Source organism: Sodiomyces alkalinus (assembly GCF_003711515.1).
Source record: "Sodiomyces alkalinus F11 unplaced genomic scaffold SODALscaffold_2, whole genome shotgun sequence".
Lineage (NCBI taxonomy): Eukaryota > Fungi > Ascomycota > Sordariomycetes > Glomerellales > Plectosphaerellaceae > Sodiomyces > Sodiomyces alkalinus.
Genome location: NW_021167080.1, coordinates 3,534,620 through 3,561,123, shown reverse-complemented (window position 1 = coordinate 3,561,123; position 26,504 = coordinate 3,534,620). Strand labels below are relative to the sequence as shown.

The following is a 26,504-nucleotide window of genomic DNA, read 5'->3' as shown; positions in this document are numbered from 1 at the left end:
GACTGGAAAATAAAAATGGCGCGAGACGCTTACAACGTACAGAAACAACCAACGGACAATAGAGTCCTGTACTCCGTACTAGGAACTTTTTTTTTATCCTTCCTCCTGACGGTTGTAACGCGTGGGAGAGTGGAGAGTGGGAGAGAAACGGGATGTGGCGCGCTAGGAACCAAAGAAGGGATCACCAAAACTCTGGGATACCAGTTCGAGTTTTTTGCTTTACCAAAGAGGGATTAGCGCTGTGCACCAGGCACAGAATCCCTGAAAATGACTGGTACCCCATCCCTGTCTGTTTCACGGCCCGTTGTTCTTCCGAGCGCCTAGATTTCGTAGGCCCAGACCAAGAAGCCGCCCCAACCTCTTCCCCCGATTTTACCCCAAATTGCGTCGAACTCCACGGTAACGGGCCATTCGCTTTGTCCGATCTGGCCCGTGATATGGATGCCGAGTACAACGTACAATAGCGTCGCTCGTCAGGACACAGGACCACTGACTCACGGCTAGCAGCCATCTGACACGTGCAATCTGTTTGAAATATGAGATGTTAGTCGAGTGGACGAGCAAAGAACAGACGGTTACGGAGATGAATGGCCAGCTCCGGGTTCCCGTGTTCATCCCATACTCCCGACCCCAGCGTCACCCTTTTGGCTTCGGTCCGTATGAAGCCATACCTAGCTCTTTCCCCCATTTCCATCAGTGAATCCGCCGGCCCCTAGTAATTAATTCCTCCGTATGTTGTTGTTGTGTCCACCGGATTCATCCATAATTCAGTCGAGACCACCCATCCCCGTCTCTGTGTATGGGCCTGTATTCGTGTATGTACATACACATTCGAAGTAGGTACCTGACCTACACCGAAACCCCCATGGACAAACTCCCCCACGCAATGTGACATGGCGGATGGATTGTCAGGTGCATTTTATGTGGTTCTCTTCAGTAAATCATTACGAATTGCGCCTGGGTTGTCGAGTATGCATGACAGTCACCGCCATCTCCTCGAATTCAGCCGCACCAGGTCGGAAAGGTGCGATATTTACCGCTCCAATCAGAACCGCTTGTCGTTCTACAACGGGAGAACACTTCGTAACGCGACAAGGTAAAAATTAATAATCAATTGCCCGACATCGGAGGGCGTATTAGGACACGCACCACCGCGGACTTCCGCAAGAGTACTTCGCAATGACTGCTTTTATTAAAAGCCCCAACGCGGTTCGGAGAGGTCTGTCGGAGACTCAAGCGCGTGTGCTTCTACGAAGTACATAACCAGGGGGGCCAAGTTGTTGCGAAGCATCAAAGTGCGAAACCATTTCTTTTGATCCTTGTTCTTCCCCATTTGGAAGAAGTACTGATTATTATTGTTGAGAATTTGTCTCGAGTGTCTAAAGTTGGGTTCTCTATCATCCGAGATCCATAGAATCCCAATCAAAATCGCCCCCGCCGGAGAGCCTACTAAATATATCGTCGCTACCCAATCCCAATGACCCCCCCGTGTTGCCCAGATCTCCGAGTCCCCCGTCGCCGCCCATGCCGCCCATGCCACCCATCCCGCCCATTCCGAGATCAAGCCCGACGCCGTCAACGGCCATGCCGCCCCCCTGCGCGGCCGTTGCCGTGGCGGCCGCAGCGGCCATGGCGCTATCCATCGACTGCGACCCGCTGTCCAGCCCAAGATCGAGACTGTTTTGCAGCATGGTCTCAGCTTCGATGGCTTCCACGCGGGAGACGGTCATCTGGGCCTCGACTTTTCGGTATAGCCTCGTCACCAGCTCGGCCAAGGGCATGTCTGTCTTCTGACGCTTGCGGCAGCCCTCAGCCTCGTGTCTGAGAACGTCGCGCAGCGTCAATCTCCTTTGTACCAGAGCCCCCATGCCTCCCGAGTCTTCCAAGAAACCCGTCACCGATACCTCGTGGTCGTTGTTGACGTCCGGGGCGCATATCAACGCCGTCGCGATGTCGTAGATGATGCTGGCGTTGCCGGTTTCCGAGTGTTGTTTGATTTCGTCGAATAGTAGATATAAGATTCTCTTGGCTCCAAGGATCTTGTGAGCCGCAAGAGTCTGTCGGTGCGTGTACGAGGTGGGCATGACGTTGATGCCAGGATGCAGGCTCCACTGCACGAACCCCTGTATTGTATTCCGGACGGCAGTCGTCAGGCCTCCGTTCGGGGTGGTGGTCCAGGCTTCGAGCTCGTTCTGATCCGCCCCGCCGGTTTGCCGTGACAGAGGTATGCTGTCCTTCAATGCTCGAAGCAGAGGTTCAATATCCTGGCATTTGGGGTCTTGACGCTGGTAGGCTCGAAGAGAATGTTCGAGAGGTTTTGCTATGATGTTCAAAACCGATTGGTGCATCGTTGATGCATCGTTAGATATGGTGCTGGGTTGAAGCACAAAGTGGAGAATTCGGATAATCGCCTTCTGGTTCTGGACGTCTACCCATAGCGAGTTGGTGAGATAAGTTATCGCCATCACGAGGGACGGTAAGAGAAAGGTATCGACGAGATCTGCTCGGAGTTAGCTCCCTCCCAAATCAGACGGCGACGGGGTTCAACCTACATTCGACCCCACCCTTGAGGCCATCCTCAGACAGATGGCCGGTCCGGAAGGCCATGACTATGTGTTGAAACAATGTGGGGACTAACAAGTAGAACTCCTGAGGCGTACAGCATGAAATCAGATCATCACTTAGACCTCCAGCATCTTGGTCAAACAGTCCGCGAATCCAAGCGTCAAGATGTCCCTTCGCTTCGTCGGTCAAGCTGTCTGACGGTCGGCTGAGCGAGCCCTGATACAGCAACTTGGCCACAAATGACTCGGCCGACTTTGCTCCTACATCGGACGCTGAAAGATTGTAGCGGTAGGCGATGGCGAGAAGAAGCAGTAAGACTGAGCCAAATTCCTCGTACACGGGTTGGTATTCGCCTTGGTCTTCCTCGTACTTCCAGTTGTCCAAGAGTTCGCATAGCGGGTGCAGAATAGCTGCTGGTTTTTCGAAGAGCAAAATCACATCCAGAGCCAGAGGCTTCCTGGCCAACTGGCTACACAGGATTTTAAGAGCCATTGTGTCTTTATTCCGACAAAGTTGGCCCAGAACCTAGGTATATGTAAGCACCATGTCGTGACACACCGAGGAGAGAATAGGGCTCACCTCTATCAGAGCTTGGCAGATGGCGCCCACATCACCATCCATGCCGTCCAGTTCTCCGACGAGAGATTGGATTCGTTCCGGCTCGGAGAGACACTCCGCCACGAGGGCGTCTTTCACATACCGTCCCCTGGATGGGAGAGACTGGTAGGGCGTCTCGCCCAATATGGCCTCGATGCTGCTCTCTCGAAGGAGCCCGTGCAGGCAGCAAGCCCAGCAAAAGTCCTCACGAACAGAGTCGGTAAAAGGGTTGTTGTTTCTACTCTCATCAAACATGGACGAAAGGGTCGGGAAGGCATTGGTATCTACATGGCGGAGAGCTTCCGTAATGCAGAATTCGGCGGTCAGGGGCGGAAACATGTGTTCACTGAGTTGGGAGATGAGAAGAGGGAGCTTGTTCATGAGATACGATCGCAGCAAATGGGCAGTTTTGCTGCCCTCGTTCCGATACACGGCGTTGGCCAGGACATCAAACGATGCAAGAATCAGATCGATGGTGCTGGATTGCACGTCTCCCTACCGATTCCGTCAGATCCTTTGAACCCTTGCCAGATCTTGTGTAGAACAGACAAACCTGATATCGATTATGCAGATAGCTGAAGATTGCTACGTCGTCGAGGAGGGGCCGGCCAACGAGCTATCATGGCACGGCATGTGAGCAACTCCCTCAGGTGATGAAGGGGGGAAATAGTCTAGAGTGTCTTACCGCAGCGCTCAGATAGATGTACAGCGCTGCCCTTGTGTTTGCAATAGGTATGTCGGGTATCACAAAGTTCTCTAGGTCAACGGTAGTGTCTAGCAGGTGATCCAACTCGGTATTCGCTGCGTCTTTCTTCTCATCTGCCGGTTCAAAACTGGCGAGTGTGTTGGTTCGGAAGAGATCAAGTCGCGTGGCAATTCGACCAGCGTTATGCATAATGGTGGGGACGAAGTTGGCAAGACTGCGTGACATTTCTTTTCGAACGTCTAGAAGAGCACAGTTGTCAGCCTTGACCTTGCCCTGGCAGGAGGCTTGAAGTGTTGTATGAAGATTACCTTCGGCTTGCGGCCTCCCCAACGCTTTTAGTACAACTTGATTTTCGCAAACCCCGAGCAGCAATGCCACGAAAGCAGCGCGGGCAGACTCCATCTCGTCCCGCGCCTGGTGGGGTTGATACTGACCCATGGCGTCCACGGCGAAGGCCGTAGATGCATCCGTGAAGAGGGTCATCCACTTGGACATGATCCTGGCAATCTCCAAGGCCTCGGCGGGATCTGAAACGGCAGACCCTTGTGCCACAGCCTTCGTAAGGCGGTAGAACATGACCTCCTCCGCCCCGTAGGAGCTTCCCCATCGCAAAGTATCCGTGTCGGACGCCGTGTCTTTATTGCCATGTTGCCGTTCCTTGGTGCTCCGTGCTTGCTTGTGGGACGTCGAATACCTGTACAAGGCTTTTAGAATTGAGGGAGTGTCGATGTATCGCAGTTCTGTAAGAACTTGGAGATATCGGGGAATGCGAGGATCGAGGTAATCATGATCGTTGCGTTGCGGTCGGAGGAACAAGTCTGCGATCGCAGATGGAGGGAGAGAGTACTTCGACCGAAGGTAGGGAACAAAAGACGCGAACTTGGCGTGATCAAGACGGCGCGCTAGACATCTGTATATAAACCGAGTCCATTGGTCGATTGCGACCTGCTTGGCCCCTGGCGTTATGCGGTGGTTGTCCATGGCGCGTCGTGTATTTGATAGGAGAATGCATCAACCGCCTACAGCGAGGGGTGGTTTTCTGGCGGGTCGCAGAGCATGGGAAGTTGATGGGCGAGCAGTTGTCAGAATATAATGACGGAAACAGAACGAAAAATAGAATACCGGCCTTGCAAGCTTTCTGATGGTGACTCTGGGCTGGACTACTCCCTAGGCTGTCCGTCGCCTCAATTTGTTGGAGGTTTGACGACGGAGGAACAGGACCTGTCTCGATTCAACATGTTAAGCTCCACATGTGGTCCGGCAATGTACCCATAGGTACTTAGACCTGGGGCCAATCATTATACGCCATCGCCACCCTACCCTACCTAGGTACCTTCGGTAGGCGAGGTACCAAGGTACCGAGTAGCTCCTCTACCATAAATATCGGCAGGTACCTAATTAATTAGCCGTAGGTATGGTGTCCTCGGTGCCTCCTAACTGTGGCATGATACTCTCGCCCACCATGACGTTCAGCAACGCGAACAAATTTAATGCGAGCCAAACGGGGACAGCCACATATTATACTTTTACTTCAAATCACTGCCTCTCTTTTGGCCTAAATACGGGCTATGCGGAATAGACAGCGACTAAGTGCCTGCAACCACTTGGTCGCGGCACACCGGTTTTCACTTCCCGTCGCGGTATCTGGATGCACTAACATCCATCATAATGTGTATTCTTTGGGATTCTGCTGGATTAGATCATCGGAGAGGATTGCTCTCACTGACACGAGTCCATCCAGGCTCCTCGCGGGTCGTCCGTGAAATGAGCAGGGCGGCCATCCCGGCCCGCCCGCTCAGCTTGGGAGACCCGTCTGCGATCCTGCTCCTAACACCGACCGACCTTAGCCTGTCTGCAACGCATGCATAATCCATCACTTCCGTTTCCGAATTCTCTCTCAGGCTGGAGCTTTCAAGCTACCAAAGGGCCTGTTCTTCATCCCCTTGCCGTGAGGATGGCAAAATTTCGTGCATTTCCGTCAACCCATATCAGAGAACGCCAACTGTAGGTGGTGTGTAAGGGGAATTTAGGGGGTCTACCACTGTCAATGAACCAAATTGGTCATGTGTGACTCGTGGATGTAAGGGGTGGGGACGACGTGTGACAGGGGGAGGGTAACTGTGCTGCGTGTAGTGGGGAAGGGGGAATGGCTGGGGACAACCTGGGGCGCCCTTTTTGTGATGGCGACGGGGGTATAGACCAACGGCTAGTTTGGCCGCACAAATCCCCTGCGGACTGAATAGGGATGTAAGGCGACTTTCATACGTCCTACCGACGCCGAGCGCAGTTACATGTCCATAGAATCGCCGCCGTTGGCGAAGTTGAAGCCGCTTTGCTGAGCAGGGGCATTGGCCCCGAAGCCGAAGGTGCCGTTCGGGCCAGTACCCTGAGCCATTCCAGCGTCGGCGTTCTCCTCCTCATCAGCAAAATACTTGTCGATGATGTTGTATGCCTTCATGTAGATCTCCTCATTGGCGTTGGTCTGGCACTCGTGGATCTTTTCCATGCCGCCGCATTCCTCGATGAACAGAGCATAGCGGTTAATCGAGTCGGCGCCTTCTCCAGCGGCCTGCTTGTCAAGATCGCCGACCTTGAGGATATTCTCCAGGCCGTCGAGAGCAACCTGGATGATCTTATTGTCTGGGCAGGCAAGAAGGTCGCACAGGGGCTTGATGCAGCCCTGCGACACCAAGTACCGAATCTGCTCAGGCTTCTGCAGACCACCGGATGTAGCGTTGCTGATGGCCCAGCAGGCTTCTTTGCGGGTCTTGAGATCGCCGTTCGAGAGGAGGTGGATCAAGGGCGGAATGATATTGGCGTCGATGACGGCTTGGATCTGGGCCGAGTTGCCAGCCGTGACGTTGGAGATGGTCCAGCAAGCCTCCTTACGGATACCATCCTTATTCGAGCTGAGGAGGGAGAGTAGACAAGGAAGAGCGCCACAGTTGATAATGACCTGGGTCTGGACATCATCACCAGTAACGATGTTTCCAACTGACCGCAGTGCTGGGGTCTGCACAGAGGTAGAGGCATGCATGAGTAGCTCGACGAGGCGACGGGGGATGCCCGCTTCAATAACCGCCTGAATTTTGTCATTCGAGCCGTCGGAGAGGTAAGAAATAGCCCAGCAGGCATCGATAAGGACCTCATCGTCCAGCGAGTATACGAGCTTAGACAGAACAGGCAGAGCGGGGGCGATCTGTGTCGAGCATAGTCAGCGCATGCACAAGCGCACGGGGGGTCAAGCGGAACGTGGCTTGGTGGCGGGGATGAGAGAACTTACGGTAGCCCAGTCCGGCTGAGGAGTCTTGCCACGGCAGAAATTACTCAAGGTCCAAGTAGCATTTCGAAGCATGCTCAGCTTACGGCTGTCGCCGAGCAGGGCAAGCAAAGGCTTCAGCGCGCCACAGCTAAGGACATAGTCTCGGCAGTGGGGACTATCGCCAGCAATATTACCGAGGGCCCATACGGCCTGCTCGCGAACATCGGGCTCGGGGCTTTCGAGGAGCTCGACGAAAATGGGGACGGCACCGGCTTCGATGACCACCTGAGTTTGAGTCGCGGAACCGGAGGCAATGTTGGTCAAGGCCCAGGCAGCCTCGAACTGGACCAGGGTATGAGGGGAGCGTAGGAAATGCACGAAGCGGCTGACTACACCGGTCTTGATGACCTCTTCAATCGGGGGGTTGCGCTCTTTGGACAACAGCTTTCGGAACTTTGTGGTGGCCTGAATCTGCAGGTCGATCTGGTCCGAGAAAACGCCCTCGACCATCTGAGGAAGATCTTCATTGAGCTGCGACAAGTCAGCTTGATGGCCAGACAATTACACCGAGACGGCACAGAGGAGGCCGGCAGGGAAGGAAAGCAATAGGGAATGGGGCCTGGCTCGGCGTGCTCCACGATACAGGGACGTGGAGTCACCCAGCTGAAGGCCCCTGAATTATGGTGGGGCTGTGGGAAGTCGCCTGGCAACCGATCGAGCAAAATACGACGATGCTCATTTGGCGGGGTCCCGGGGGGGGGGGGGAGAAGGCGGGCCCAGCGCAACATGGCGGACCGAGGCCAACAACAACAGAAGAAATAAATAAAAGGAAATGGAAACAAGGCAAAAGGCAAAAGGAGGTTTTAAAAAGAAGGTAGGGGGGGAAAGAACCACGTACTTGAGTCTCAGTGGGAGTAGTTTCATCATCGCTGTCGGGGGCGGCACCGAGCGAGGCACCAGGACGGTTCTCGCCCGTGGCAATGCCTCTTCTTTTGGCCAAGTTCTCCTCTCGCTTCGCCTTGCGAATTTCGACTTGCTGCTCTTCGCGACGACGGCGCAACTCCTCAGGCTTGAATGTGCTCTTTGCCTTGAAGTTGGCACGGCGATGCTCGGGAATGTAGCGATCAGCCATGGTCGCGGGTTGGTCGATGAGAGCAGTAAAGTAGGTACGGTTATGGACTTCTGGGGGGTGGGGAAACCAGAGGATTGTTCTGTTTTGACCGCCAAGGTGGAAGAAGTAGGATCAGCGGCAAGAGGCGAACAGAAATTACCAGTTTGAAGAGGAAATAGAAAGAAGGGGAGAATCCTGTTGACGAAAAGTTTAGATGCACCAGGTTAGGTCGAAGAGCCTAAATGTGGCCTGGGGTAAAGGGGTGGTGAAGGAAGAAGTGAAAAAGTTGAGCAGGTAGTGACGGAAGTACAGGAGAGTTTTGGGTGGGAAATTTATTATTAACAAGAATAGGGAGGTAGAAGGGAAATTCTAAGGAAAGGTATTGAAATAGCGGATCCTTCCGGATACAGCGAAGCTGCTAGGCGTTCTTTAACTGGATCGTATTTCTTCCCCCCTCGTTGGAGGGTTTGGATGGTTGGAGGGGCACTGCGGGGACTTCTTGGAAGTACCTATCTCACAGTGTCTTCTCTCCAGTTCGCCCACTCATCAAGGTACTTCGGTACTTACAAAACCCTAAGGTACCTAAGGTAAGGTACCGTATTCGTAGGTCAGAGGCAGACAAGGTTGCGCAACGGCGGTGTATCCTCCAATAATACGATAAGACTACGGATAAGTGTAAAGGCAATGTATGACCCTGACGAATGTGCATCGATACAGGTAGCTTGGTATTATGTAAACAATACCTACCTTAGTTCTCTTGTTGAGGTTGTTATTCAGTACCGGTACCGAACATCAGATCACCAGCAGGCAACAAGTCGCGGTACTTCTAGGTACCTACCTACCCAGATTACTAAGCGGGGTACCAGGCTGGTTACTGCACACAACTAGACGCGTCCAGCTCAGCTGTCCGTTCGTTGCTTCCCGCATCGCGTCTCCCATGTCTAAGGTAAGGTATGTTGTACGGAGTAAATACCTGCCCAGGCTCTCTTCACCCAGGTAACATCGGCGGCGAGAATTCGATGGAGTTCTTGTTTTTACCAATCATCTGTTCATTCCCGTTTGAGAAAGCAAATCAGATGAACATGCTGCGGAGCGCATCAGGCTTACGTTCTTGAACACGCCGCCGGCCGACTTACACGGTCATCCACTCACCTACCTTACAACCAAACTTTCCGACTCTAATTCTCCATCTTCACGGTATTTTTATGATAGTCATGGCCGGAATCCCGATTTCTAGGCCTCTGGGGCAAAGTCCCTCACTACCACCAGGTTTTATTCCTGCTCGAGACATTCTTGAAGGACCAGCGAAGCCCAGGCAATTCGTGAAAGTGATCGGCCTTGTCAAGGATTATCGTCTCCCTGTTCCTACCAGTGGATCAGGTGAGTCGCGGCTCTTAGTACCATACTGAGCTCTATATCTGACTTTGGGCATTTAGATTACAAATGCAGTTTGACCTTGTATGACCTGTCAACGGAGAACGACGGAGGCGACTTGGTGCTGAACGTCTTTCGGCCTCGAGAGATGATGCCGGAAGTTGGACCTGGGGATGTCATTGTCCTGCTATCCGCAAAGGTCTGGTCTGAAAAGTCTCTCTACAATCTTGCCCCCCTCTGCATTGCTTTCTCGGGGAGCGTCACGACTAGTGGTATACTAACATGTAGTCAAGGTCCAACAATTCAGGACCGACAGCCAGCAATCTTTGATCACACACAAGCAAACAACGATACACGTATATGAGGCAGCTAAAATCCCACAGTATCCAAAGTCAGCACGCACAGCACTGAAGCCTGATAAACTTCATTCTGGCTCAGAATCGAGTCCAGCAGTCGAGCAGTATGTCTCATGGCTGTACCACAGAATCAACAAGGACAGTGTTCCCGAGGCTGCCGAATTTCAGGCGCGGGCAAACCAATCGACAAACATCAAGGAAAAGTTCAGCTTGCTGCAAGATGTAAGACAGGACATGTTCTGCGATTTGATTGTCCAGGTGGCCAAGGAGCCATACGACATGGGAGATAAGGTGACGGTTTGGGTGACCGATTACACGGAAAATGCGGCGTTTTTTCACTTCGCATTGGGCGGCGGAGATCTATCCGAGTTACAGTTACACAGAGGCCAGCAACAAGATCCCTACGGCTATACTTCAGGTAGGGCAGACGAAATAGGCACCAGGTCAAGTCTATATGACGGATTTACCGGTCCTTTCGGCAAGAGATGCATGCAGGTAACGTGCTACGAACCGCACGCCGCTGTAATACGGAGCCAAGCCTGCAAAGGAACCTTTGTTAGGCTCCGCAACGTTCAGGTCAAGTATGGCTCTAATGGGAACAACCTAGAAGGGTTTCTGCGGGAAGACCACCGGGACTCGGGCAGAACCAAGATACTGGTTGACGTATTGAACCCAAAGGAGGGCGGAGAAAACATGAGCCCCAAGCTGAAAGACCTGCTTCGGCGCAAACGAGACTACGAAAAGGAACGAAAATCACAACTCAAAGAATTACATGCTGAAGCCAGAGGGAAGAAGAGGCAAGCGACCGGTCATCCTGATGGTAAGCCCTTGAACTCGAAGCAGAGGAGGGCTCAGGCGCGGGAAAATGCACGGAAAAAAATGGAGGAGCAAACCCCCGATGATGAGGCTTTGCTTGGACTCAATGAGCATGGTGAGTGGTGCGTCGTGCTACTAAAGGACCCAGATTTCACTGACGTAGCATAGTGAAGTGTGAGCATGCCGACCAACCTGTGACTGCTCTCAGCGTCATCCTCGAAAGACACATATACCCCGCGACTGTGCATGGAGCGTCCATCGACTGCCAACTTCCCTTTACTTGCGCTCGATATCGTGCCAATGTCAGGGTCGTCGATTTCTTCCCACAAAGGCTGGAAGACTTTGCCTTCCCCCGAAAAGTGAGCGATTACGAGGCACTATCTGATTATAGCTCATCCTCCTCGAGCTCAGAGGACGACGATGCGAGCATCTTGGGCGGAGATGGCAGGGAAAGGGTCTGGGAGTGGCGGTTCGCACTCTGCTTGGAACAAGCCATGCCTTCCTCTGCAAAAGGCCCACGAGAGAATCTCTGGGCCGTTGTCTCGAACACGGATGCGCAGCTCCTAACGGGACTGGACGCTTGCGATTTACGATACCACCGGGATACTTTGGCATCTCTTCGCGAGAGGATGTTCACCCTCTGGGGGAACCTAGAAGAGGTCAAAGGCACCAGGTCCAGGAAGAAGCGAAGGCGAGGTGGCGCGACGGGGCCCATTGACAGACCACCGTTGGATAGCTCAGATGTCGAAGCCGGTGCCAGGACGACGAGTGTTCGCCCGTCTGACGATGCAGCGTCGCAGTCAGGGATCAGTCAGGCTATCTCCAACCGGCCGTTCAGTTGTTGCATCCAGCAGTATGGCATCAAGGTCGACGAGCCGAACCCGACGAATGCCAACGCAGGCGAGGGGAAACGGTGGGAGCGCGTCTTCTCGCTCTTTGGCACCAAGGTGGCTTATACCTAATAGACCTTACCGTCGACTCCGTGGGGATTTCGGTGCTCACCATAACATGGAAAGAGTTTCAGGGCCTAAAGCTGCAGATAGGTCACACAGGACTGATGGTTCGTTATGTTTGTAGTCGTTCAGCATTAGAGATAATGCCCCCTTTTCTTGCTTCATCGGAAATTCAGACCGAGCAATCGAGCTACATCATGAACCGTGACATCTGTCAACGTCGAACGCCGGAATCCATACCACTTTGCCCAAAACTGACTGCCGCCTATCCCTGCCTAGCAACAATCAAATTAGTGCGAGAAGACAAAACGCTTCAGCTCCCGTCCGTCCCCGTGAGCGTCCCCATCCTACTTCTGGAATACAGGCAACTCGTCCCCAGCAGCTCCGAAAATTCAAGGCTGAATGAATGTACCATTCTTCGGCTACACCTACACCATCTAGTCGCCCAGAACACTGTCATTATCTGGGCCTGACTCCTCGCCACCTCTCCGACTGGCATCTTCGTTAGCATCATCACGATCCTCCTCCTCGTCAGAGTCCTGCTCGTCGTCTTCCAAAAGCTCACGCCGCCGAAGATCCTCGCGTGAACCTTCCTCAGGCTCGGCCTCTTTGAAAGGATCGTCGTCCTCGTGATGGTCGCTCTCTTCCTCTACCACAATCTCCTCGCTTCGCGCTGGTTTCTTACTGGCAGCAGCAGCAGCAGCCGCCGCTTGTCTGCCAGCAGCCGACCGGGACTTGGGTTTCTTCCCGTACAACAGCTGTTCCACTTTGGATTCGTCCAAGAACGCGACAACTTCATGGAAGTTCTTGCCCAGCCTGCTCTGGTTCCTCAACAGCCGTCTGCGCAACCGCCCGCGGGTAGGGCCGGACTGGTCGAGCACCTTGCGAGAGATGGCCATGACGTATTTGCCGGCGAGTTCGCAGAGGGAGCGCTCGGCCCTGAGTTCATTGACGAAGCGCTGCTCGCGCGTGAGCCCTTCGTCTTCGTCTTCGTCATCGGACGATTCGTCGTCGATGGGATCTTCATCGTCGGCGGGCTCATTGAGCGTCTTCTTGGTCCGCTTGGCGAAGCTGCGCTCGACGCCGTCGAAGATGGAGATCAACTCCGGCACAAGGCCGGGTGTGATCTCCTCCACCAGGCTGGCCAGCTTCTGATACTTGGCGCTCTGCCGCGAGTTCTGAATCCAGGTGCGCAGTGATCCGAAGATGATGTGAAGATCGCACAGGCTGCACGTCGCATACAGACGAATGCCATCGATAATGACGCGGGACGACAACGTGTTGGTGAGGTTATCCTGGAACGTCTGGCGCAGTTTTTGCAGCTGGTCCACGGCTGAATCGGGGATATCCGAGCCGGCCTGCATCAGCTTCTCGAGGTTGTGGAGCTTCCACATGAAATAAAACAGGCAGGCCTTGATGGCGAACGAAACCACTTCGTCTTCCAAGTCGTCTATCCTATCATCGATATGAGCAAACGTGCCACGTTGGACGATGCCGGTGAGAATCTCGATGGGAGAGGACGGTGAATCGGCAGACTGTCCCTCGGTTTCCAGCACATCAGTGCAGTCTGACACGCTCGCCAGGTTGCTGACCTTGGTGAGAATGGTAGAGAGGTCCGTAAGGTGTTCTTCCGCAAGTTGGCCACGTTCAGAGAGCTCGCACGTCTTATCAAAATTGCGCAACGAGTTGATGGTATTCTCCCACAGTAGCGATAATTTTCCGTCCGTGAGTTCCTCCAGCTCTTCGTGTTGTCGGGCATGGGATAGAGCGGCGGTGGCTTCCGCAAGCACCTCCTTGTCGTCGTGCCTGCTGAACTGGGCGGCCACCTCATCAAGCAGCTTCTCATACCGAGCCGAGTCCTGCCTAAGTTGCTGGAAGACGTCAAGTTTCAACACGTGCTCCATCCTTAGAACAATCTTTGCGGTAGCAGGATCGGCGCCGAATTTGTTGAGAAGTCGAGGAATCAATGCCGCCAGCTCCAAGGCGGTGTCTTCTTGTGCATCTACTGCCTCGTGTCGGCCCCCTTTCCTCTCGGCAGGCTGAGACAGGGCCACCGTCACGGCAGACGCCATGACCTCCAATAGAATAGCCTCTTCGTTACCATCAGGGCCAAGGGCCTTCTTGACAGTTTCATCAGGGCTTAGGGCTTTTGACTTTGACTTGGCACTGATACTGTGATCGTAAAGCAAGTATCCGGCCAGCAACTCCCATCGATTGACCACGGGCATCTTGTCGAAGAGCACTTGAGCCGCCAAGGATACCCGTGTGGCGGGTGTCAAGGCCTGGAGAATATCGACGGCGGCTGGGAGGTCGTGGCTCTCGGGGCTCCCAAGCTCCTGCTCCACTTGCGCATCGTAGGCGGCGAGGTTTTCGGCGAGGCATTTGATGCTGATCCACTCTTCCCTCGGGGACTCGAAATCATCTTCCTCTGTTCCACCGAACACCTCGTCGAGAACCTCACTGCCGCCTAGCTCCTCCACCCTACCAGCGAGCAGTTCCTGCACGCAAGCTTCGAAGAAATTAGCGGCAGCCTTGCGGACCCGGATTTCGCTGTCGAAAATGAGGCGGTTGATCAAGTCCACCTCGTCCGGATCGAGCATTCCGGCGGCCCGCAAAGTGTCCACGACGGATATGGCGGTCACTCGCACGGATACCTCAGCGTCCTTGGTCGCAATCTCGATCAAGCGTGGCCGGAACCTGTCGATAAAATGACCCAACTGTTCAGCATCACGCTTGAAGATGCGACCAAGCTGCTTCAGCACCTCAAGTCGCGTGGAAGCCACAGCGTCAGACAGCATCCAGCCCAAGTATCTCAGGAAGCCTGGTTCCATAAACACAGTGGGAAGCTGTATGATCCAGTGGCCCAGAGCCTCTACACATTCGGTCCGGATACGCGAGTCGATATCACGGTACCTGTGGACGAACGTGGTGTCGAAGAAATCGGTAATCAGCTCGCTACATTGTTTTCGGTACGCGTTTGCCTGGTCCAAGTTGCGTTGCATCTCGGACAACTTGGCCTTGTTCGCTTGGTTCTTGCCCCTCTGGCCGGCAGCGATTTGCTGCTCAATGCCGGCAATACGGGCGTCTAGAGTCTTGGCCACCTCGACGAGTCCTGTTACCAAAGACAAGATAGCTGTGGTGGCGGTATGACGGAAAGGCCGGAGTGACGAGGTGGACATGGAAGCGATCCAGCGACTGATGTTCTCCATTAAGGCCGTATCCTTGTACAAGACATCGGTCTCATGGAGCACGGCGACGAAGGAGTGGAAGAAGTCCGTGAACAGCTCACGGAAAGATTTGGTACCCTTGGCTCTCGAAATGAGGGGATACTCGGTAATGTGTTCCTGGGAAAGTCAGTAAGAACATCAGGTCTTTGGGGGGGGGAGGTATCCGACAGGTCTAGGCTTACCTCTTGATAGATTTCTTGCAGTTCAGTCAATCGGCTATCCGAATTGTCGGGGTCACGAATATCATCTTCAGTAACTTGCAATTCGCAGCCGCATGAACGAAGAACGAAGTTGACGAGATCTCGGACGGCAAGTGCATCGTCGTTGTGGTATTTCTGTAGCCATTCCTCGGCGACTCGATCCACGGATTGACTCGATGAGAAGACATCGGCTAAATAATGACCCGCAAGTTAGAGCGCGCAACATTTCTGGTCGAAACGGGTGTGAGGAATCACCATAAAGATCGCCCTCCCCGGGCGGGCCGAAATTGGCAATAGCAACCGTCTTCTTTTTCGGTCTGGAGGGAAGAGCGGAACCATGACCCAGCGACTTGGACGCGACACCGTTTGTCTTCGGCTTCTTGACGGCTGGTTTCTTGATGGCCCGCTTTTTTACAGGAGGTTTCTTTATAGCCGGCCCCTTATGTGAGGTTTTCGAACGCGATGCGGAGGGCCGCTTGTGGCTGGTTGCGTAGGTGTCGGTCGCGTCGCTCATGTCATCGTCGGTGTGGGGTGCTTCATTCTCGTCGTTCGCGTCTTCATCGTCATTTTCATGATCATCGTCATCGGCATCAGCGCCCCTCTTCCGCTTAGACGTGACCACGATGTCGGGGCTGTATTTCTCGGGTGCCCGCACGACGCGTCCAGAGCGGCGACGCGACGTAGAGTCGGGGTCGGGAGAAGCCGTCGCGTTGTCCATCGTTTCCCTCAATGGGGGTCGGACCAGAAACATTTAAGGCGCTTCGCGACGACCGAATGGACTCTGTTGCGCAGGGCGACAGAGATTATCGTGGGAGTGTTGTGTGGAAAATGTCGCGTCTCGGATTTCAATGCATGGGGGGATAAAGAACGGGGAACTTTGAAGCAGGCATCGTCGACGTTAAGGTAGGTAGGGAGGAGGGTGGGCCAAGGGTGCGGGCTGGTACGTACCTTACCTTAACTGTATGTACTCAGGCACGGATACACCGGGGTAAGTCCGCTGGCGCGTTTGGATTGTTGTTGTGTTGTGAGGGTGGCGGTGTAAGGTAGGTACTCCGTAATAATAAGTGACCTTGGGCTAGGCCAACCATACGGTGTGTCGCACACTGTGGTGGAGGCGCCTATCTACGTTGTAGGTACGAGACCTACAGTGTATGAAGGAGTACTTTGTTATAATTGCCAAGTACAAGTACGGGTACCTCAGTTAAGACTCGGAAAACGAATTGGCGTCGCCTAAGGTAAGGTACCTTAAATATGGTACCTAGCGTACTAACTTGTGAATATATGCTACTCTGGGAGCTTCTCACTCAGATCACAACTCCCATAATGTCGTTGATCTAATTAGTCTCTCATCGACACACGTCTGCCCTAGATCGGCTGGCCACCATGCAGTCTCCCTTCCCCAAGTCCAACTCGGCCAGCGGGGAGGGCCGCATAGTCGCGAAACTACTCCCCAACGGCCTACCAGGACTAGAAACCGTCACGTACAAATATCCGCTGAAGCTCATCTCCCCTTCTCCGACCGCCGAGCAGAAGAGTGCGCTGGTCTTCCTCCTATCCTACGGTGGCGGGCTGGTCGGCGGCGACTCGATCCAGCTCGCCGTCGAGGTATCACAAAACGCAAGACTGAGCGTCGTCACGCAGGGCCATACGAAAATTCTCAAATCCCCCTCCCCGGATGTTATCACTCGCCAGAACCTCAGCGTGCGTGTTGCTGACGATGCTGGCCTCTGTCTCCTACCCGACCCCGTGCAGCCCTTCGCCGGAAGCGTGTATGAGCAGACCCAGGTGTTCACCGTAACCGCAAGTGCTTCCCTGTGTCTGTTGGATTGGGTCACCCAAGGCCGGTCGGCTCTAGGCGAGGACTGGAGTTTCGTGCGGTGGAAAGGCCGGAACGAAGTCTGGCTTACGGGAGGAGAGGCAGCACCAGCCGAGGACCGTCTCTTGCTCCGAGACACGGTCGTCCTGGACGAGGGCAGCCGTGACTTGACTGGAAAGGGGCTTCACGCGTCTATGCATGGGCACGGCTTATTCGGGACTCTGATCCTCCGAGGCAAGCAGATGACACGCCTAGGCGAATTCTTCCTTTCCGAATTTAGCTCTCTTCCGCGCCTGGGGGCTAGGGATTTTCGCTCGGCCGAGGTCAGGGAGAAAGAAGACAGCAACAAGTCGGCCGAAGAACAGTGGCGACTGTCGCGTCTCCATGCAGAGAAGCAGCATGGTATTCTGTGGTCCGCGGCAAGCATTAGAGGCTGCGTAGTTGTCAAATTTGGCGCCAAGACAGTGGAGGGTGGGCGACTATGGATAGGAGACATGCTCTCCAGAGAAGGGTCTATATCAGAGTTGTACGGAGATCAGGCAATGATGTGTGTAAGATAGGTACCTAGGTAGATTCTACATTATATATCACGAGAGACTGATCATCAAGCCGATCTCAGGTCAAAAGGTACCTTAAGATTATAGGTACCTTATCCTTCCAGGTGTTGGAGACGGGACACAAGACACACCACATTTGGGACAGAACAGCGAACTCACGATCTTGTCTACTCGGAAAGTACCAGGTACACCAAGATGGTTGGTTAAGGTGTACCTTACCTTACCCTATATTCCAGGCTCATAGGGGACCGTGCTTGGGCAAAGTCGTGCCCCACCATCGCAACTTTCTACCGCTGCCCCGCCACGGTACTTTCTATTCGTATTTCTTCACAACAGAATTATTACCTCTCACCCACTCCCTCTTGTTTACTAGAGCTCCCATTGCTGCTTATACACACAAAGATTTCGCACTTTTTCCTCTTTAGTTTCCCTTGGCATCTTCTCTTCCAGTAATTCTAGAATTGCATTGCATGTGCCTCACGAACTTATGCTAACAGGATACGCTTGTTGACGTGTGAGCGCACGCATCTTCAACCATGGTGTCTGAGGACACCGCCCCAGGCAGGGCCACGGGCAGGGCTCGTGGTCGCGGTCGCGGGCGCGGTCGTGGTCGGGGCAGGGGGGGCAGGGGAGGTGCTTCTGCCGTTGAAGAAGGCACTATCAGCTCGAGTACGACCGCCACCAACTCTCCCGATCTCGATCGCATGCCGACACCGACATCAGCACCTACAATGGCCCAGCCACGTCCAGCTCCCACTGCTTCCATTGCTCCTCCTCCTCCTTCCGAGGCCCAGAACCCCAGAACTACAACTCCAAGCACGTCGCAACAACCCACCACGTCGAGTACAAGGGGTACCCTGGTCCCGAAGCCAAGCAGGGGCCCCGGTGTTGGTCGCTTCAGGCCCAAGAATATCCGGAGAGACGAAGCGTCACGAGATATCCTCGCACAGCAGGAATATAGCAAAGAGCAGGCGAGGATTAAGGAGGAGGCGCGCCTGCAAGCGCGGTCCAGGGGCCGCAGCCGAAGAAGTCGAGGCGATGCAATGGGAAGAGGCGGGATGAATCGGCAGAACGTCACCAGCGGGCCGTTCTCCCAGTTCCGCGAAGGTACGTGCGGAGTTATAACTAACCCTCACAAAGTCAACGTCGCCTTCGATCCTCGGCCCACTAACACATGGTTTTTCTATAGGCGCCGCAAGTCGATCCGGTGGTAGAGGTGGTTTTGGCAGTATCGGCGGCGGGGGTTCTGGTTCTGGATCCGGTTCCGGCGGTTCCGGCTACGGAGTCAAATCCGAAGGGAAACCGGACTTCGGGTCCACGTCTCATTATCGTGGGGAGGCACGTATCAACGCGGACAGGTTCGCAGGTGTTCCCCCCGACCACGAGATTGATTCCGAAGACGAGGCGACCGCTGCCATCATCGAAGCAGACCCCGAAACGCATTGGCCTCTGGGGATCCTCCGAGTGGACCGGAAAGAAGAGAAGAAAGAGCTGACCACCACGGCCGAACTCGAAGCGAAAGAACAAGCCCAGGGCAAGGAAGATCTGTGGGTAGAGGGCGACGTGAAGACGGGACCCATGCCTGCCACGGCTGACGATGGCGGTGTCTGGCATGCTGCGCCGAAGGACGTGGTTCGCGTCAAGACCGAGCCAGGCATAGAAGGCGGTTTGCAGATGGAGGCTGTCGACTTTGATGCCCACAGCAAAGCCAAGCAGCCTGAAGTCGAAGTCCAAGTCGACTACTCGAAGAAAGCAGTATCCCCCGCCATTGCAGGGACGACGACCGAGCTCAGCCTGAGGATGAAGCCAGCCGCGGATCCGGAGGAAGAAGTAGCAATGGCCAGCAAGAGGCTATTGCTGAGCGAACTAGGACCCTTAGATGATGGCAGGCCAGCAAACAAGGATGGGCGGCTCTATCTTTTCCAGTTCCCACCGATCATGCCTCCCCTGAAGCCTCAGGCCGCGACTCCCGATGCGCAGGCCGGGTCGGAAGACGCGACCATGCTAGACCAGTCCGCGAACGGTGGAATTGGGAACGAGGTCCTCGTCAAGACGGAAGAAGACGTCAAGCCTGATCTCCGCTCGGGCCAAAAGCCCAAAACAACCATCCTGGACATGGCGGAGGACATCCCCAATGGCGGCGTGATAGGCAAGCTCAACGTGCGCCAGTCTGGCGCGGTCGAACTGGACTGGGGCGGGATGAAGATGTCCCTGGGGCCATCGACGGGAGTCAACTTCCTCACGACGGCCGTCATTATGGACATGGACGAGTGGAATGAGGAGCGGCGGCAGGGCGAGTATGGCGGCGAGGCTTACGGCATGGGCAAAATCATGGGCCGCTTCGTGGTAGCACCGATCTGGGGCGAAGAGGAGCCTTGGATCATTGACCCCGAAGACCTTGTAGTCGATGAGGAGGCACAATGAGAGCCTTCTTGCTATGGTCTGGCCCGTTGATTGTAGATTATAAGTACGAAGCCCCGCCAGATGAACAGAGGGAGGGTCAACATTGACGTTTCGTTCCAAAAGGCCTGGGAAAAAAAGGATGAGAATGATACCCTCACGAGATCATGCCTCAGCATGTTTATTGCACCATGGCTTCGTGTTTCCTTCTCTATTCCATAGCAGCATCTCACAGAGACGCCCTAGAAGAAGGAGAAGTCGGCTAATCCATACATCATGTGTGGAAGACATCAGGACGTGTCCGTTTCTCGTCCCAGCAAAATCCAGGCACAAGAGAGCTTTTCCTTTGCCCCCTTTCCTTTTCCTTTGCCCCCTTTCCTTTTCCTTTCCCTTTTCCTTTCCCTTTTCCTTTCCCTTTTCCTGTTCTTTTGCATGGCCGCTTCGCCCAAGACTGGCGTTCTATGCCCCATTGTTCAGCCCACGCTGCCGTGTCCGAACCGAATATATGATATATATACCCCCGTTAACTCCGAATGTAAATAGAAGACCGGCCATGAAACCACAAAGCAGTAGGAAAGACGGGATTAAAAAAAAAAAAAAAAAAAAAAAAAAAGGCCCAGAGCTGCCGTCGTCACCACCTCCTCGAACCTACACCCAGTCCTACACGGCCACTGTCCTGACTCTGCGCCTCCATCCCTTCCAACTCAATCGAGGACGTCCGGGGTGAAGGTAACGGATATTCCTCCGAACCATCGCCAACGCGCGCCCCTTCAATGACGTACATCTCGCTCTTGACCAAGTTCCTGGCCCTCGGGGCAGACAAGCCGCTTCCCGGGTCGCTGGAAAGAGCAAGCCCTATGTGGGCGGGTTGGTGAAATTCACCAAATGGGGGAGGAGGGTGCCCGTAACGATCGTTCGGCGGCGGCGGGTTGAACGGCGACATGGCGAGGGGAGATATCCACTGCGGCGCCGTCTTGCCGTCGCCGTCCCCGTCGCCGTGCGGGCGGTGTAATGGCGGTAGAGGCGCGGTTCTGTTGTGGGTTGATTTACTCGTGGTTGCTGTGATGGCGGAGTGGAAGCCCGGTTTGTGTTCGTGTCTGCGGGCGGCGGAGCTTTGGACGCCGGACCAACCCGATCCGTGCACGTACGGCGTTCGGCCGGTCGAGGTGAAGCCTTGGAGACGGAGCAGTCTGAGGAGGGGGCGGACGGTGACGAGGCTTGCGGCGATTATGGCGACGCCCGGCTCGACGAGGGTCCAGACCATGGCGTCGGTTCCGGTAACTGAGAAGGGGGGAGTGGTCAGTATTAGGGACGCGGGTGTAGATTTTGCTTGCAAACACGGAAAAGACAAACAGAGAATATCATCTATGTCGGCCAAGTCGGAGAGGAATTTGAGGCGGATCAGAGTGGCGATGCTGGCACTGTCGAACCGGAGCAGGGGTCAGTCATTGATTGGCTAAGGGGAGGAAGGTCGAAGAAGAAACAAACTCACAAGATACCCAGGCCTAAGAGCACGACGACGGAGATCTTGGCCATCGTTGTCATTTTGACTTTCCAAATTATGGGTATGGGGATCAGGGCACTGTGTTTTCGGGGTCAGACAATGGTGCTGATCAGGGAAAGGGGGGGGGGGATCCCGTACTATAGCCAGTCGCTGAGAATGGTCATGACAGAGAGGGAGTATGCGGCTGCGACGACCTCTTCGGGGCTGACGCAGCGGCCATCAGAAATTGTATAATCCCACTGGGCCTCAACCGGACTGCACTGAAATAAATTCCAGAAGAAAAGGACGACGGTCCAGAGGCAGACGATGGCGAGACTGATGTAGATTGTCCAAACATAGACCTTGGAAGGGGCCAATCGCAACAGGAAGACACCAATGCTGAGTTTAATGAACATCATGTTCAGGACGTAAGTCGCAGTCGCGAGGGCTTGGTACTGTAAGAGTTACTCGTTGTCAGTGATGTGCCATATATAGCTTGGCTGTGGGGATGGGGGGGGGGGACTGGAAAGGGAGGTTGGGCCTACCATCAAGGCAGTGATCTCGCGGTCCTGGTCGAGAGCCTTGTTGTGCATGCCGAGGCCATTTTGGATACCGGCGAGAATGAAGGAACAAGAAAGCGTGAAAATGACCTGCAGCGGAGTGTAAGCGGACTCGACGCGGCCTGGGAAACAGATAGGGCGGTGACTGGTCTTTGTCAAGGGACAGCGGTTGGGAACTGACCTGAGATATCAGCATGAGCCAGTCATCTGCCTGATATGCCTTGGTCAGGAAAACGCGAACATAGGTTCTCAGCACGACAGATGCCCAGCTGAGGGCCAGGAAGAGGCCAGCGGTGACGACGAGAGCATCGCCATTGTACTCGGTCAAATCCACTTCAGCGTCCATCAGTCAGTCAGAGCCATGCGACGATCCTGGTTACACGACGGCGACGGGGAGTAATGGGAGTGCGAGCATCACTTGGGAGTGGAAAGCAGGAGAAGAAAAAAAAGAAGAAGAAAAAAAAAAGACACGAGCGATGAGGCACCGGGGGAAGGGGAGAGAAGGGAAGAAACCGACAACACGAAGTAGGTAGGTAGGGCAGTGGTGACAAGGGGCTGGGAAAGCCTTGATGCTACATCAGGTAGATTAAACGCTACCCTAACTATCCGTACTCCGTACTCCGTGCTACCTGTCCGCATTGCAGTTGCAGTGTAAATCATCAACTGCGTGCGCCTTTGCCTTTTGGGTAGGATGAACCGGCCGGGTCCGTGTTCTGCACGCCATCGACGCCATTCCATTCACCTCATGCAACAGGGCAAGGGGGGAAAGAAAGAAAAAGGCATCACACCGAAAGAACCAATGTGGCCAGTCGGAAGAACATACCGAAGACCACTCAAGACTAGACCCACGGCCCAGAAGAACGGCTCTCAGTAGGGTAACGCCAAGGAGCGATGATAACAGCCACAACGAGGTCTGAGGGGAGCAAAGGGGGCCGGTGGGGTTTTACGTAGAAAAGCTCTAGCAGGGTTGCAGGGCTTTGGAGGAACCCCTGACCCGTCCAGCTGGTACGCAACATATGCGACATATTTTATCCGCTGTCGAAGGATCAATTGGGATTCGTCGCGTATGTATGTACGCTGTACTTCGTAAGATGATGCAGATGCAGAGGGTTGCGTCCAGCGTACGTTGTCGTTGTATGTTGTACGTTGTAGGGCAAAGAGACAGGGATTGTTCTGCATCGACCGGGGGTTCGCGGGGAGACGGCTTGGACTTCCCTTTCTTACAGTATGTTCCGTTCGGTCAAATCTGCCCATTGAAAGGTGCAGTCAGGCAGAGTCGTATTATTCCTATCCCCGACAGGGCCGAACAACCAACACCGAAACGAAATTGATGGAAGCCGGGTAATATTTGGACGTACATACAACGTACAGTAAGTACGTTGGAGAGAAAACAAGCTTAGGAAGCTACCTTGTGCAAATTGTGTACGGAGTAATAGTTCATGCATTCGTATAACTTCGCAAGTAAGGTATGAAGCACATGAAAGACGCCGCCAGTGCAAGAGGATGGCCGGCGGGATGATGCCTGCATCGAAACATTGACCAATAAACTAGCCGCACTGGTGAGGCAAGAGGGATACCGATACTTTTAGGAGAGACTGGTAGCCTGGTAAGTAACGCGGAAAGTATCGAAATCCGCTCGGTTTCACCCTGATTCGACCATTTTCTTTTTCTATACCAAACAAGTTACGCAAAATGAAGTAAATTTGGCCATCTCGAAAGTTTCTTCTCTGAGCGACGTTTAGGCCTTTTGCCATGGTCTGTGTCCGTGTTGGATGAAGCGCTGGGAATAAGAACAATAACTTGTATGCGTATCCGTGCTTTGTATGTTTTGGGGCCCATTGTTGTACCGAATGACGGATGGCTTGGAGAAAGAATGGAAGGTGGTCGGTACCATGGTACCACAGGACCCTTACCAGTGTGAGAATGTCAGGGAGGAGTTCCAGACCGAACTAAAGGTGAGCTACGCTAATGCAGGTGGATATCTTAGTTAGTCCTGTTTTGAGTGGGTTTGGCTTAATGCTACCTACCTTGGGCGACCTACGCGTACAACGTACTACCTACCAGGTACCTAAGGTACAGAGCAGTTAAGAGTCTGCCTTCTGAGTACATGGTACGGAGATCAACAAGATAATTACCTTAGGTGCAACATACTTGAGATTGACACACAATGCTTGGAAACCAAAGTATGACTACCTTACACTACGAATATCCGCAAGTATCTCGTACACTGACTGCTAGGCTCCATACCGAGATGGGGATGCAACCGCGAGTACCTTACTACGATTGAGTACCTATCCGTGCAACCATCCGTATAAACAGCCGGGCCAGATAGCAAACGGGAATCAATCGGATCTGACACCGGATTTCGAGTCCAAAGTACCTATATAAATTTGGCTTCTTGAATATCGAATGTATCCGCACTTTTACAGTGAAGGGCCGTGTGGACTTCGGACGACGATATAAGGCGATTTTTCAAGAATCAGCTGCTAAGCACGATACTGGAAGCTGTATTTGAAGGGAGAGCGGATATTTTTGGGGAGAGCGTTCTCCCCACTATCGCGATAGCTGGGTACAGACCACTACCTTATATAACTACCAAAAGTACCTACACTAGTAGGGATTTCCCTTTTGGTGTACCTAGTCACTTTTGAATCTTCACACCCACCAACCTAGGTACAGTGGCCCGACAAAAGGACCGAAGTGTTTCGACACAATCAACCATACAGAGCGCTTCGGTCCTTTTGGACACTGACTGTACTCCGCAGAGCGGTAGGTACAACGTACCTGTATATTTAGTGTGGAGGTTGCGAACTTGCTAATAAGGTAGGTACCTTAGGTATGGAGTACAACGGTACGGGATACTCTGACGATCCCCTCATTCACCATCACCACCCCCATAGTCATTTCCCTCTGCTTTTCGTCATCGTCGACTTGTCCTCGTTCGCCATGGCAGACGAAGCACTCATATACTCCGAACACCACTACGGTGAACATGAGCTGCAAAGGGTTGGAGTCTGGGAATTCCCAGAGGGACACCAGCATGATGATGAAGGACATTGGATAATGTAAGCTCTCAATCGTCCCCGGGTTCAACCTCGGTTCCAATCTCATCGCTGATCCCTCAACCCCCCCTGATCCCACAGATTCATCCACGGCGGAGCTTGGCGAGACCCCCAGCAGCTTCTCACGGCATTCACCCCTTCTATCAGAGCAATGCTCCGTTCCGCTCCCGCTGTTGCCAAGGGAGTAGATCGCCCTTCCCGCATCGCCGGCTTCGCCAGCATCGACTACCGACTCTCGCCGCACCCGCAGTTCCCTCAAGACCCGTCATCCGTCCCCCCCACCAAATTACGCAACGCTCGTCACCCGGATCACCTCCTCGATGTCCGCGCCGCCCTGACTTTTCTGCAGCGGCGGTTCCCTTCCATCGCGGATCGCTACGTGCTCGTGGGCCACTCCGCGGGCGCCACATTGGCCTACCAGCTCCTCATGGGATCCGCCGCCCTCGGTCCAAGAGCCGCCGAGGCGGAACGGGACAGCGCCGCGCCGTTACTTCCGGCCGTCTTCATCGGCGTCTCTGGCATCTACGAACTACGCGACTTCAACGAGAGGCATGCACGGAACTACACCTCCTTCATCACCGCCGCATTTGGTGAAGACGAGGCCGGCTGGAATGCGTCAATGCCGACCTGCTATTCCGGAAACTTTAACGAGAGGCTCGGCTCTTCGCGCCGTGCCGTCCTCGCCCGGTCCAGCGAGGATACCTTGGTTGATGAACCCGAGATCGACCGCATGGCCAACAAGCTTAGGGGAGACGGGGTCCCGGTCGAAGTGGTCAAGACTTTGACAGGTGATCACGATTTTATCTGGAAAGACGGCACACAGGTCGCCCAGCTCGTAGAGGCCGCCCTTCATAATCTTAAGCCCCCGGTCTTCTCATAACTCGGCTGAGCTTAGTATATGTAGAGGTAGGAATATATCCTCAAGTCTCACGACCCATGCCATTCGTCTCTCAGACGGCCACCGTGCTGGAGTAGCCCACGCCTCATTGAATGTTTACAATCCGGCCTTTTCTACAAGCCAAGCTAAACCCGGCCCGGGCTACTTCTCACTGCTATCGCCTTTCTGGCCCAAACCTGTGCACCCGCCTGGCCCGTCGATGACGGCTCTGGTCGCTGCCGATGGTCCCGCCAACGTCGCGACGTTAACCTCCGTGACCATCATGTCGAACCGCCCGTCTTTCTTGTTTTCCGTCCGGCTCGCTAACCCTACCCGATTGCTCGCGACAGTGTTGGTGGGCTTCGATGTTAAATTGAGCCAACTCCTTGTTCACTTCAGCATGCCAAATATATCCGTAGAGATATTCCGTGTATTCATGGCCGCGCCTGCGAGGGGCCACTGGGAACAGGAGGTCTGGTCAGTATGTCGTGCGGAAATCGCGACGAAGAATCCTGGAATACCAGTAGACAATCTGGCATCGGCCTGACGGCCCAACGATGCAGATACCGAAGGCGAGAACCT

The 26,504-nt window shown here is 54.1% G+C and overlaps 9 protein-coding genes across 9 annotated transcripts; 4 read left to right on the top strand and 5 right to left on the bottom strand.

Annotated features, from left to right (window-relative positions):
• Positions 1-1,327: 1,327 nt before the first annotated feature.
• SODALDRAFT_307344 (mediator of RNA polymerase II transcription subunit 5) lies at positions 1,328-5,062 on the bottom strand. Its single transcript, XM_028609060.1, has 6 exons — positions 4,177-5,062; positions 3,848-4,107; positions 3,716-3,778; positions 3,145-3,657; positions 2,553-3,090; positions 1,328-2,500 (listed from the first exon to the last, which is right to left on the bottom strand). The coding sequence occupies exons 1-6, from the start codon at positions 4,847-4,849 to the stop codon at positions 1,398-1,400; spliced, it is 3,150 nt and encodes a 1,049-aa protein (XP_028468674.1). The 5' UTR covers positions 4,850-5,062; the 3' UTR covers positions 1,328-1,397.
• Positions 5,063-6,155: 1,093 nt separating this feature from the next.
• Positions 6,156-8,262, bottom strand: SODALDRAFT_356888 (importin subunit alpha-1a; the record flags this gene model as incomplete). The annotated part of the gene is made up of 4 exons (XM_028613948.1): positions 6,156-7,067; positions 7,152-7,661; positions 7,709-7,864; positions 8,029-8,262. The coding sequence occupies 4 exons, from the start codon at positions 8,260-8,262 to the stop codon at positions 6,156-6,158; spliced, it is 1,812 nt and encodes a 603-aa protein (XP_028468673.1).
• Positions 8,263-9,177: 915 nt separating this feature from the next.
• Positions 9,178-11,929, top strand: SODALDRAFT_349012 (hypothetical protein). The gene is made up of 4 exons (XM_028613401.1): positions 9,178-9,621; positions 9,678-9,814; positions 9,909-10,902; positions 10,956-11,929. Exons 1-4 carry the CDS (start codon positions 9,447-9,449, stop codon positions 11,747-11,749), a joined length of 2,100 nt encoding a protein of 699 aa, XP_028468672.1. The 5' UTR covers positions 9,178-9,446; the 3' UTR covers positions 11,750-11,929.
• SODALDRAFT_291307 (STAG-domain-containing protein) lies at positions 11,851-16,098 on the bottom strand. The gene is made up of 3 exons (XM_028608664.1): positions 15,423-16,098; positions 15,150-15,358; positions 11,851-15,084 (listed from the first exon to the last, which is right to left on the bottom strand). Exons 1-3 carry the CDS (start codon positions 15,916-15,918, stop codon positions 12,178-12,180), a joined length of 3,612 nt encoding a protein of 1,203 aa, XP_028468671.1. The 5' UTR covers positions 15,919-16,098; the 3' UTR covers positions 11,851-12,177.
• Positions 16,099-16,428: 330 nt separating this feature from the next.
• Positions 16,429-17,725, top strand: SODALDRAFT_106250 (urease accessory protein UreD). The gene has a single exon (XM_028606501.1). It carries the CDS (start codon positions 16,551-16,553, stop codon positions 17,541-17,543), a length of 993 nt encoding a protein of 330 aa, XP_028468670.1. The 5' UTR covers positions 16,429-16,550; the 3' UTR covers positions 17,544-17,725.
• Positions 17,726-17,885: 160 nt separating this feature from the next.
• Positions 17,886-20,090, top strand: SODALDRAFT_106227 (hypothetical protein). Its single transcript, XM_028606500.1, has 2 exons — positions 17,886-18,647; positions 18,730-20,090. The coding sequence occupies exons 1-2, from the start codon at positions 18,077-18,079 to the stop codon at positions 19,962-19,964; spliced, it is 1,806 nt and encodes a 601-aa protein (XP_028468669.1). The 5' UTR covers positions 17,886-18,076; the 3' UTR covers positions 19,965-20,090.
• Positions 20,074-20,543, bottom strand: SODALDRAFT_330587 (hypothetical protein). The gene has a single exon (XM_028611241.1). The coding sequence runs from the start codon at positions 20,408-20,410 to the stop codon at positions 20,231-20,233; it is 180 nt and encodes a 59-aa protein (XP_028468668.1). The 5' UTR covers positions 20,411-20,543; the 3' UTR covers positions 20,074-20,230.
• Positions 20,544-20,564: 21 nt separating this feature from the next.
• Positions 20,565-22,405, bottom strand: SODALDRAFT_349009 (hypothetical protein). Its single transcript, XM_028613400.1, has 6 exons — positions 22,165-22,405; positions 21,969-22,073; positions 21,583-21,878; positions 21,433-21,522; positions 21,294-21,361; positions 20,565-21,221 (listed from the first exon to the last, which is right to left on the bottom strand). The coding sequence occupies exons 1-6, from the start codon at positions 22,327-22,329 to the stop codon at positions 20,572-20,574; spliced, it is 1,374 nt and encodes a 457-aa protein (XP_028468667.1). The 5' UTR covers positions 22,330-22,405; the 3' UTR covers positions 20,565-20,571.
• A 2,477-nt stretch (positions 22,406-24,882) lies between these two features.
• SODALDRAFT_349008 (alpha/beta-hydrolase) lies at positions 24,883-26,068 on the top strand. The gene is made up of 2 exons (XM_028613399.1): positions 24,883-25,048; positions 25,127-26,068. The coding sequence occupies exons 1-2, from the start codon at positions 24,930-24,932 to the stop codon at positions 25,923-25,925; spliced, it is 918 nt and encodes a 305-aa protein (XP_028468666.1). The 5' UTR covers positions 24,883-24,929; the 3' UTR covers positions 25,926-26,068.
• The last annotated feature ends 436 nt before the right edge of the window (positions 26,069-26,504 follow it).

What these genes read in the sequence shown, in the direction of transcription:
- SODALDRAFT_330587 (XM_028611241.1), bottom strand. Translation starts at nt 20,410, where the DNA reads ATGGGGCATAGAACGCCAGTCTTGGGCGAAGCGGCCATGCAAAAGAAC.
- SODALDRAFT_106250 (XM_028606501.1), top strand. Translation starts at nt 16,551, where the DNA reads ATGCAGTCTCCCTTCCCCAAGTCCAACTCGGCCAGCGGGGAGGGCCGC.
- SODALDRAFT_349008 (XM_028613399.1), top strand. Translation starts at nt 24,930, where the DNA reads ATGGCAGACGAAGCACTCATATACTCCGAACACCACTACGGTGAACAT. An exon ending in GATGAAGGACATTGGATAAT is followed by an intron (nt 25,049 to 25,126) that starts GTAAGCTCTCAA and finishes CTGATCCCACAG; the next exon opens with ATTCATCCACGGCGGAGCTT.
- SODALDRAFT_291307 (XM_028608664.1), bottom strand. Translation starts at nt 15,918, where the DNA reads ATGTTTCTGGTCCGACCCCCATTGAGGGAAACGATGGACAACGCGACG. An exon ending in CGGGGAGGGCGATCTTTATG is followed by an intron (nt 15,359 to 15,422) that starts GTGATTCCTCAC and finishes GTCATTATTTAG; the next exon opens with CCGATGTCTTCTCATCGAGT. An exon ending in TGCAAGAAATCTATCAAGAG is followed by an intron (nt 15,085 to 15,149) that starts GTAAGCCTAGAC and finishes TGACTTTCCCAG; the next exon opens with GAACACATTACCGAGTATCC.
- SODALDRAFT_106227 (XM_028606500.1), top strand. Translation starts at nt 18,077, where the DNA reads ATGGTGTCTGAGGACACCGCCCCAGGCAGGGCCACGGGCAGGGCTCGT. An exon ending in GTTCTCCCAGTTCCGCGAAG is followed by an intron (nt 18,648 to 18,729) that starts GTACGTGCGGAG and finishes GTTTTTCTATAG; the next exon opens with GCGCCGCAAGTCGATCCGGT.
- SODALDRAFT_349012 (XM_028613401.1), top strand. Translation starts at nt 9,447, where the DNA reads ATGATAGTCATGGCCGGAATCCCGATTTCTAGGCCTCTGGGGCAAAGT. An exon ending in TGTTCCTACCAGTGGATCAG is followed by an intron (nt 9,622 to 9,677) that starts GTGAGTCGCGGC and finishes TTGGGCATTTAG; the next exon opens with ATTACAAATGCAGTTTGACC. An exon ending in TTGTCCTGCTATCCGCAAAG is followed by an intron (nt 9,815 to 9,908) that starts GTCTGGTCTGAA and finishes CATGTAGTCAAG; the next exon opens with GTCCAACAATTCAGGACCGA.
- SODALDRAFT_349009 (XM_028613400.1), bottom strand. Translation starts at nt 22,329, where the DNA reads ATGGACGCTGAAGTGGATTTGACCGAGTACAATGGCGATGCTCTCGTC. An exon ending in GGCTCATGCTGATATCTCAG is followed by an intron (nt 22,074 to 22,164) that starts GTCAGTTCCCAA and finishes ACTCCGCTGCAG; the next exon opens with GTCATTTTCACGCTTTCTTG. An exon ending in CGACATAGATGATATTCTCT is followed by an intron (nt 21,222 to 21,293) that starts GTTTGTCTTTTC and finishes CCCCCTTCTCAG; the next exon opens with TTACCGGAACCGACGCCATG.
- SODALDRAFT_307344 (XM_028609060.1), bottom strand. Translation starts at nt 4,849, where the DNA reads ATGGACAACCACCGCATAACGCCAGGGGCCAAGCAGGTCGCAATCGAC. An exon ending in ACATCTATCTGAGCGCTGCG is followed by an intron (nt 3,779 to 3,847) that starts GTAAGACACTCT and finishes GTGCCATGATAG; the next exon opens with CTCGTTGGCCGGCCCCTCCT. An exon ending in CCTCAAGGGTGGGGTCGAAT is followed by an intron (nt 2,501 to 2,552) that starts GTAGGTTGAACC and finishes AACTCCGAGCAG; the next exon opens with ATCTCGTCGATACCTTTCTC.